The following is a 10,832-nucleotide window of genomic DNA, read 5'->3' on the forward strand; positions in this document are numbered from 1 at the left end:
TCTGTCTCTTCACCTTTGGGGAGAAGTCTTGTATCAGTGAATTCTGTGAAACATTGTGTGCTACAGTATGACGGGCATGAGATTGAGTTAGATTGTATTGTACTCGGTTTGTCTGATTTTGATTGCATTATCGGTATTGATATGCTGACCAAGTACAGAGCTACCATAGATTATTTCCAGAAAATTGTGAGATTCAGACCTGGGATGGCTGATGAATGGAAATTTTACGGTAAGGGTTCCAGAGCTCGAACTCCTTTGATATCTGCTTTGTCTATGACTCGATTATTACAGAAGGGAACAAGGGATTCCTTGTGTATTCAGTAGATGTACTGAAATCGAGCCCGTCATTGGCAGATTTGCCAGTGGTATGTGAGTTTGCTGATGTCTTTCCAGATGAGATTCCGGGTTTGCCTCCAATCCGAGAAATAGAATTCAGTATTGAATTGATAACAGGTACTGTTCCTATTTCTAAAACACCATACAGAATGACACCGATTGAATTGAAAGAATTTAAAGAGCGGTTAAAAGATTTACAGGCCAAGGGTTACATCAGACCGAGTGTTTCTCCTTGGGGTGCTCCAGTATTGTTTGTCAGAAAGAAAGACGGTTCAATGAGACTCTACATTGACTATCGGCAATTGAACAAGGCTACGATAAAGAATAAATATCATTTGCCTCGTATTGACGATTTATTTGATCAGTTGCAGGGTTCTTCTGTTTATTCCAAGATCGATCTGAGATCTGGATATCATCAACTGAGAGTCAGAGATTCTGATATATCGAAGATATCTTTCAGAACCAGGTATGACCATTATGAGTTTATAGTCATGCCGTTTGGTTTAACGAATGCTCCAGATGTATTTATGGGTTTGATGAACCGTATCTTTCAGAGATATCTTGATAATTTTGTGATTATCTTTATTGATGATATTCTGATTTATTCCAAGAATATGATTGATCATGCTGAGCATTTTAGAACTGTATTGAGAATCCTGAGAACTGAGAAATTGTATGTTAAGCTATCTAAATGTGAGTTTTGGCTGAAGCAAGTGATATTTTTGGGACACATTATATATGGAGATGATATTTCTGTTGATCCTAATAAAGTTGAGGCTGTGATCGGTTGGCCTAGACCGACATCAGTGCCAGAGATACGCAGTTTTATGGGTTTAGCAGGCTACTATCGTCGATTTATTAAAGATTTTTCCAGCATTGCTAAACCGATTACTCAGTTGACTCAGAAGAATACACCGTTTATTTGGTCAGAGGCATGTGAATCCAGTTTTCTGGAATTGAAGAAGAGATTAACCAGTGCTCCTGTGTTGACTATTCCGTCAGGTACTGGTAATTTTGTTGTGTATTGTGATGCTTCTCACAGAGGAATAGGTTGTGTGCTGATGCAGTGAGGACATGTTATTGCTTATGCTTCGAGACAATTGAAACCAAATGAGACTCGCTACCCGATTCATGATCTTGAATTGGTTGCTATCGTGTATTTGCATTGAAGATTTGGCGTCATTACCTATACGGTGAGAAATTTGAAATCTATTCTGATCACAAAAGTTTGAAATATCTATTTTCACAGTCATAATTGAATATGAGACAACGTAGATGGCTTGATTTATTGAAAGATTTTGATTGTGAAATCAAATATTATCCGGGAAAATCAAATGCAACAGCTGATGCACTGAGTCAAAAGGTATGTTCTTTATCCTTGTCGACGATTGGTGTTTCAAATTTGATTGAAGATTGCTGTCTTTTTGGATTAGTATTTGAGACATATTGTAAACCTCTGAGAGACTTTATGCTACTCAAGTTGAACCAGAGTTGATTTTTTCGAATTAAAGAAGCGCAGAAAATTGATCAGAATGTTCAAAATTCGATATTGATGGTCAGATCAGGGCATCAATCAGAATATCAGGTTCGTGATAATGTATTATATGTGAATAATCGAATTGTTGTGCCAGATGTTTCAGATTTGAAACAGCAGATTTTGACAGAAGCACACTGTAATCAATTCAGTATTCATCCTGGTGGTTGAAAAATGTACAATGTTCTGAAGAAACAGTTTTGGTGGAAACAGATGAAATCAGACATTGCAGAGTTTGTATCTAAATGTTTGAATTGCTAACAGGTGAAAGCAGAAAGGAAGAAACCAGGAGGTCTATTGCATAGCTTATCGATTCCATAATAGAAATGGGATCACATTTCCATGGATTTTGTTACGAAGCTACCACGATCCTCCCGAGGTTGCGATGCGATTTGGGTCATTATTGACATATTAACCAAATCAGCATGTTTTATTCCTTACAGAATGACGTACAGACATGACCAGATGGAAAAGATTTATGTCAGGGAAATGGTCAGATTGCATGGTGTGCCGAAGTCTATCGTATCCGATCGTGATCCTCGATTTACTTAACACTTCTGGCACAGTTTGCAACAAGCTTTAGGTACGAAATTATATTTGAGTAATGCATATCATCCTCAGACTGACGGACAGTCAGAGCGGACTATCCAGACATTGGAGGATATGCTGAGAGCTGTAGTGCTAGATTTTGGCACTTGTTGGCAAGATTCTTTGCCACTTTGTGAGTTTTCGTACAACAACAGCTATCAGACGAGTATAGAGATGGCTCCATTTGAAGCGTTGTACGGCAAGAAGTGCAGATCCTCTCTCTATTGGATGAAATATCTGAGATATCTTAACTTGGGCCTGATATGATTCGAGATATGACTAAGAAAGTGAAGCTGATTCAACAAAGAATGAAGACAGCTCAGGATAGACAGGCCAAATATGCAGATATTCGACGTTGACCATTAGAGTTTGAACAAGGAGACAGAGTATTTTTGAATATTTCTCCTTTCAGAGGCATTGTCAGATTTGGAAAGAAAGGAAAATTATCTCCTCGCTATACTGGGCCGTATGAGATTCTGGAGAAGATAGGTACTCGTGCCTATCGACTCGCTATTCCTTCTTCTCTAGCTGGTATACATGATGTCCTTCATATGTCTATGCTGCGGAAGTATCTTCCTGATGCTTCTCATGTTCTTCAGCCAGACGAAGCAGAACTTGATGAAACTCTGAGTTATTTTGAGAAAACGATCCAGATTTTAGATCATAAAGAAAAGAAGTTCAGAACTGAAGACTATTCCGCTTGTGAAAGTTCAGTGGAGTCGTCATGGCATTGAAGAATCTACCTGGAAAATTGAATCAGATATGAGACAGAAATTTCCAGAGTTATTTATTTGATGTGAGTTTTCTTATTTAGCTTCTGCATATCTCCTTGTATGTGATTTGATTGCCTGTGATTTCAGTGACGAAATCAGATCTTAGAGGGGGAGAATTGTAATGCCCGAGATTTTATTCTGTTAATCTTAGATTATTGATTATGAATTGATGTAATTATAGAAGGACCACTCCAAGGCATGATTTGAGATGGCATGTGATATTGTATTGTGCGAGGATAGAAGGTCTCGCACATATGCGCGAAAGGATCTGTTCATATGCGCGAGCAAGGCAGAAGACCTCACGCATATGCGTGAGAAGAGGCGCACATATGCGCGAGCATGTGAAGAAGCCAAGTCCCGAGACAGTAGGTCTCGCGCATATGCGCGGGGACAGGGCGCGCATATGCGCGAGCTGATGAATCCAGAATTTGCATAGACATAGAGTCTCGCGCATACGCGCCGGTGATGGTTGAGCATATGCGCGAGACGTGCAGTACAAAGATTAAGCCATATGTCTTTGCCATGCATAAAATGAGATTCATCCTTTCATTTCCCCTTTAGATTTTCAGCAAGAAACCGAGGGATTCCATATACAGTTGTCAAGTTCTTCCTTGAATCTTAGAATTTGATTTTGCGAGATCCGACCGTCAGAATTTCAATCCGAGTTTAGTTCCGTGCTCCTCTTGGCGAAGGCTTCTCAAGGACGTAAGTTTTACTACTTTCTTTTATGATTTAAAAGTTTGATGTTGAAGAAATCATGATATGATTGATATTATCTGTTCCTGAGATTATTGTAATCGAATAATCGAAATCAGATTGAAGAACGGATACCGTATATAATTAATATCATTTTCAGATTGGATTTGATTGAGAATATATAGATTTGGTATTGGAATTGTGTTTATTGATCAAGTATGAGTTGTTGAGATTTGTATCTGTTGATATTGTATTGCTGGTATATCGAGATTGCGCCGTTATGCCATCGACATTGAACTACATTGAGTATTAATCAAGTTACTCAATTCTTGCTTTGAATAGAATGGTGATATTGTATATTTCGAATGTCATTGCCAAATTGAGTGTTGACAGCTTCGAATTCAAGACTTCGACTTCGTCAGATCGACAAAAGAAAGGTACAAATCAATGTTAAACCGGGAAGATACGACTCGAGTCAGAGATAGCTTGAGTTTTCCAAAACTACATACTTTGTTGTATTGCTTTGATATTTGCAATTCCTGAGATGGATATGCATAGTCTATTGATTTATAGCAAAGCATGCATAGAGTTTTGGCAGATGTGCCATGCCTTTGGCAGAGGTGCCAAGTCACTGGACATTTGGTTTATATCGATGTTGCTTAGAAGTAGATCGACTCCTATTGTAGAGATTCGATATAGAAAGCCAAAGTCTGGGAATAAGAACGTACAACCATCTAGCTTGGAAGAGTAGGTGGGAGACTGTTGCGTTCTTATTCGAACCGGGATCCCTAGATAAGAGTCGAGTCAGAGATTAAGAGTCAAAGAGTTTGATTTGCAGTTTTATATCGATTCATGTCTTTCAGATTATGATCCATGTTATTGATAACTGTTTTATGCTTTTATATATGTTTATATGAAATGCATGTATACGTTGTTTATACTGGGAATATATTTCTCACTGGAGTTATCCGACTATTGTTGTGTTTGTATGTGTGCATGACAACAGGTGGGACATGATCAGGGTCGAGAAGAGGATGAGAGATTGAGTTTAGAGTGGAGATTCGGACCCAGAAGTAGAGTTGATTTTCATCACTTGATATGTAGTGGATGAACATTTGTTTGTTATGATTTTCTTTTGTACAAGACTTGTACTTGGATCTTGTATCTGAATGAGATGGGACCTAACTTGTTGTAGAACTTTTTTTACTTGTTTAAAAGGTATTCAACATTTAAAAAAAAAAAATTTATGACCCAATTTATTTAATTGTTCCCAATTGATCCTAATAATGATTAAGAAGATGAGTTAGCGTCCGGGTCCCCACAGCCACTCACTTCTGCCCAGCCCCCCCGGGCCAACATCTTCTTGGAGGGATCCACTCCAACTGAGCTCAAATTTTTTAAGCAAATCCTTATCGTTGATTAGGAGGCGCACCTGAGGAGCTCTCGGGCCACACCCAAACTCTTCGAAGGCTCCAATAAGATCCTTGCAGTAAGTTCTTTTTGACTTGTTTCTTCTTTCTTTTTTTTTTCTTTATTTTTTTACTAAATTCTTTAGCACAGGGCATCCAACTGATGATCTCGGCCTTCGAGGAGGTGGCTGCGGCAGCTACCACCAAGAAAAATAAATCCCGGGCCCTTCAAGAAGTTCACGAGCAGCTTCAAGGAGAGCTGGCTTGGGTTACATCTGCCCATGAGGAAGAAGTGGCCGGTTTGCGCGTTGCTTTGGAATCAGCTCGAACAGTCCTGGAAAAGGCTCGAGATACTATCAATGAAGGCCTTATCCTGTGAAGAGGCTATGCGAGGGACAATATCTGTCTTGGAATCGAGGAGTAATTCTCTAACCGAGCAGGTACATGTTCAGCAAGCCCAGGCAGAAAGAGCCGAAAGTTCCCTGGCTGTGGCTGAACTAAATAAAGAGCAACTGCAGGCTTCCTTCTTCCTTTCTCCGGAATTCAAGGCGGCCGTAGATTATCGGGCTTATCGCCTTTCAAGACTGGCTTTGACAAATGCTGGAAACAATTTGAAGAGGCCGGGCTCTTGCCTAATGATAAGGAGAATTTTTCTGACTTCAAACGAGCCATTGCACCACTCCCAAAGGATGGAAAAGTAGAGAGGGAAGACTCCCAAGGCGAAGAAGAATAGCCAGGGTCCAGGCAGATAGACTTATAGTAGGATTGTACTCTTTTCTCTTTTTTACTTCTCTTTCCTTTGTAATTCATGCCTTTGGGCAATTTCTAAGTATCGTAAATTATCCTGGCACCTCAATGAGTAACTAGGATTCTGAACCTTAATCTTGAATGAAAATCTTCGTACTTAACAAATACTCAAAGTGTAGACCCTTTAAGTGAGAGTACAGAACCTTGGATTACTTCAATAACCAGAGTGCGAAACTCTAGGCCGGGGATCATGTCCCGAGACTTGGGAATGGTGGAGGTGTGGTGCCCGAGCCAGGGTTTAGAGTCCTGGGCTTATCAATAACAAAGGTACGGAGCCTTGTGCCAGGGATCATGTCTTGGGTTTAAGGGGCAAGATGCCCAGATAGGCTTCATGGGAGTGGCCGAGCTGTGGTGAAAATTTGAGTGATGTTGACAACTTTCACAAGCCCGAACCATTTGGGCAAAGTCCTGGCCAATAGTTGGCCACCAGAATCTAGCAAGCATTGCATTCCGGGCCAGTGATACTCCTCCAAGATGTTCACCACAACTCCCTTCACGAATTTTCCGGAGGACATATTCCACCTCCCCCGCAGATAAGCACTTCAATAGAGGTACCTGGAATGATCTCATGTACAAGACATTATTTAAGAGAACAAACCTGAGAGCTTGTCTCTTGATCTTTTGAGCTTGAGCTTTGTCTTCAGGCAATTCATTGCTCATAATGAATTTGATCAGTGGTGTCATCCAAGAATCCTCTGGTGCTGGCAATGTTTCTTCTTCTATGCAGAGGATTAATGGGGAAACATACAATACTTCCCGGGTGCTGACTTCTGATAAGGAGGCGGCCATTTTTGCCAAAACATCACGGGTTATCTGCTCACCCATTCTCACCACGGGTTATCTGCTCAATACTCCAATCCACAAAAACTTCTAACTGGGCTTGAATGAGCTTGAGATATTTAAGCATCATATCATCTTTAGCCTCATAAACGCCATTTATCTGCTTAGTAATAAGTTGTGAATCAGAATACAAAATGATCCGGGAAGCTCTAACTTCCTAGGCAGCTAGGATACCAGCGAGAACAGCCTCATACTCTAGCTCGTTATTAGTTACCAGGGAGTCTATTCTAAGTGCCAGTTTAATCTTCTCTCTCCGGGGGAGCTATTATCACAACTCCTACACCACACCCTGAAAGGCTAGACGCCCCATCCACAAATACTCTCCAGACCTCTTCCTCATCAGGTAAGATCATTTCAGACAAGAAATCAGACAAGGCTTGTGCTTTGATTGCCACCCGAGGCTTATAATCAATTTCATACTCCCCTAGATCCACTGTCCATTTGATCATCCTCCCGGAAACTTCTGAATGCATCATAATCCTCCCGAGAGGACTATTGGTAAGCACAATGATCTGATGCGACAGGAAATAGGGCCACAACTTTTGGGCAGTCATAACCAAAGCCAGAGCTATCTTCTCTACCTCGCTATACCGGAGCTCGGGGCCCTTAAGATCATTGCTGACATAATAGACAGGACTCTGATAAGAGCCTTGTTCTTTATCAGTGCTGAGCTGACAGCAAACTCTGTAGTGGATAGACAAACAAATAATCCCTCCCCAGGCTCTGGATTCACTAAGACAGGAAACTCGGCCAGATGTCTCTTAAGGTCTTGGAAGGCTTGCTCACACTTATCATCCCACCCAAACTTCTGGGCCTTCCTAAGAACCTGAAAAAATGTGTAACTCCGATGCGCTGACCGGGATATGAACAGGGAAAGAGAAGCAATTCTCCTGGTCATCTTTTGAACTTCTCGAACAGACCAAGGAGATGGCATGTCCAGTACAGACTTGAATTTTTCTTGATTTACCTCAATCCCTCGGTCAGTAACCACAAAACCCAAAAATTTACCACTCTTCACGCCGAAGATACATTTGGCCGGGTTAAGCTTTATCCCATACTTCATGAGAGTGGCAAAAGTCTCCTCCAAGTCTGAGATAAAATAAGCAGCCTCCCTGGACTTGCCCAAGATATCATCCACGTATACCTCTACATTTATGCCCAACTGCTTCTCGAACACACTGTTCATAAAGCGCTGATAGGTGGCCCCAGCATTCTTCAACCCGAAAGGCATAACAACGTAGCAGAATGTGTCCCCCGAGGTGATGAAGCTGGACTTATCTTGATCATATTTGGCCAGGGGGATTTGATGATACCCCTGGTAAGAATCCATGAAGCTCAGCAGTTCATAACCCAAGGTGGAGTCCACAAACTGGTCAATCCTAGGCAGGGGATAATGGTCCTTGGGCCAAGCTTTGTTGAGGTCCCGAAAATCCACACATATTCTCCACTTCCCGGTGGACTTTGGCACCAACACCACATTAGAGAACCAGGTAGAAAATTGTATTTCCGGAATGTGGCCGGCTTGCAACAGATCTTTCAATTGTACCTCAATAACTTTGTCCTTCTCAGAACCAAAGTGCCTCTTCTTTTGCTTCACCAGGTGAGATCTCGGGAGGATATTCAAGTGATGCTCAGCTATCAGGGGTGAGATCCCTGACAATTCCTGCTGGGACCAGGAAAAAACATGAAGATTAACTTTTAAACCATTGATTAAACTGACCCAGGTGGATAGATTGAGGTCCCGAGCCACCCGGATCTCCTCGCCTGGCTTGATCTCCACCACTTCTTGTTCCTCCTCTGCTACAAAAAATGCACTTCACCCTCCTCTATTATCCTTACTCCTTCTTCATCAGTTCTCACCGCCTTCCCCTCACTCCTATCCTTCTTCTGGCCCACCCAGACTGCTTTCTTATAACACTTTCGGGAAGAAGGTTGATCTGCCCGGATTTCACCCACTTGGTTCCCCACGGGAAACTTAATCTTCTGATGGTAGGTGGATGCTACGGCCTTCAGCTCATTCATGGCAGGCCGCCCCTGAATGATGTTATATGATGATGGGGAATCAAACACAGTGAAAGTGGTCATCACAGTTTTCTTAAGCTCCCGGGTACCTAGAGACAAAGGAAGGACAATCTCCCTTTCTGGATAAACAACATGTCCCGCAAAGCCAAAAAGCGCAGTCTCCAACTGATATCCCTGCAGATCCATTTGTACCTAGGCATCCTTAAAAATGACATTGACATAACTGCCTAAATCACAAGAACTCTTAGAATATCATAGTTGGCCACACGGGCTTGGATCACCAGGGCGTCATTGTGAGGTAAATTCACACCCATTGGATCCTCTGGGCAAAAACTGATGACCGCTTCACTCCTCCTTACTCCCTTCACCTCCATACACTCCCTCCTGCTCCTCGACTTCCTCGCCCGATTGGAATCTCCGTCAGTAGAGCCTCCTGATATCATCTTGATTATTCCTATGATAGGGGGTGAGGTCTTCTTCCTTTTGGGTTCCAGAAAATCCTTAATGTCCCCAGGTACTTTCTTTGTTAATGAACGAAAAAACTCACCCTCCCTCAAACCCTGGGTGAATGCAGTTGTCTTGGTCTCGGTGGCACAAGTGGGGACATCCAGAGCAACTCTATTAAACCTTCTTATATAAGCCCTTAGGCTCTCTTCCGGGCTTTGTTTAACTTCGAAATGACTAAATGCAGTATTTTTGTACTTTTTGCTACAAATGAAATGGTGTAAAAACACCTTTTGAAAATCATCAAAAGAATGAAAACTCTGAGGTGCCAGTCTCTCAAACCACCTCTGCGACGAGTCAACCAGAGTAGTTAAGAACACTTTGCACTTGATTCTGTCGGTATAGCAGTGCAACATGGCCATATTCTCGAACTTGGCCAGGTGTTCCTCGGGGTCTGCGTTGCCATCATAATCTTTAACTTTGGCAGACTTGAAATTACCGGGAAGAGCTTCCCGGACTATAGCTTCAGAAAATGGGCATCCCTTAATAATTACCCGGGAACGACTCCTACCCTCCATCAGTCCCTCCAACACCCTCATCTTCTACCTCAACTCTTGCAACTCCTCTACCACAGTCGGGGACTTGGAGCCAGCACTTGACTCTCTCTCTTCTTTCCCTGCCTCCTCTTCCCCACCTCCTGTTCTCCCTCCTGCTCCCTTATTGCATGCGTAGCTTGATGAGAAGCAGCTCTCCGGTCTACGGCTTTTTCCACTGCCTCGGATATAATCCGAGCTAACTCCTCAGGGGATAAAGTAATTACAGGGGGAGGCCCTGTAGGTGGAGGACCACCACCTTGTCCCGAAGTAAGTGCACCATCTCCAGGAGCCCGAGAAGTGTCCTGATTAGTTCTTCTAGTAGGAGCCATATCAACGTCCTAGACTCAATTTCCCACAGACGGCGCCAACGATGATATCCGGGTGAATCGGGAATGAGATACGTAGGCAATCCACCGGTTGATGAGAATATTTTATGTTTAGGAAATTTGAGCAAGGATAATGGCTTCAGCTATAATCTGCAAACAAGTACAGGAACTCGTGAATGGGCGCCGGAGGAGTGTCCGGTGTATCCACTCCGATGCTTAACTCAGCAGGTTTGAGATAATATATGTGATAATATATATGTATGCTCGAAGATGTCAAATTTCAGTCTCTGTAAATGAGAAATGTAGGAGATCTCATCATTACCTTGTTTTCAGTACCCACCTGCTAAGTATGACTAGTCGGCTGCCCATAATTTTGCTTCTGATGACTTCTAAAATACGCCAAACCCATACTATTCCGACAGATTAGATAGTCTATACCGAAACACTCGAGTGTGATACGC

At 42.3% G+C, this 10,832-nt stretch overlaps 1 protein-coding gene across 1 annotated transcript; it reads right to left on the reverse strand.

The window, feature by feature from the left end:
• Positions 1-6,398: 6,398 nt before the first annotated feature.
• LOC142554653 (uncharacterized) lies at positions 6,399-6,932 on the reverse strand. Its single transcript, XM_075665317.1, has one exon. The coding sequence runs from the start codon at positions 6,930-6,932 to the stop codon at positions 6,399-6,401; it is 534 nt and encodes a 177-aa protein (XP_075521432.1).
• Positions 6,933-10,832: the final 3,900 nt, after the last annotated feature.

Source organism: Primulina tabacum, chromosome 8 (genome assembly GCF_025594145.1).
Source record: "Primulina tabacum isolate GXHZ01 chromosome 8, ASM2559414v2, whole genome shotgun sequence".
Classification (NCBI taxonomy): domain Eukaryota; kingdom Viridiplantae; phylum Streptophyta; class Magnoliopsida; order Lamiales; family Gesneriaceae; genus Primulina; species Primulina tabacum.

Excerpts from the sequence above, each read along its gene's own strand:
- LOC142554653 (XM_075665317.1), bottom strand. The coding sequence starts at position 6,932 with ATGGCCGCCTCCTTATCAGAAGTCAGCACCCGGGAAGTATTGTATGTT.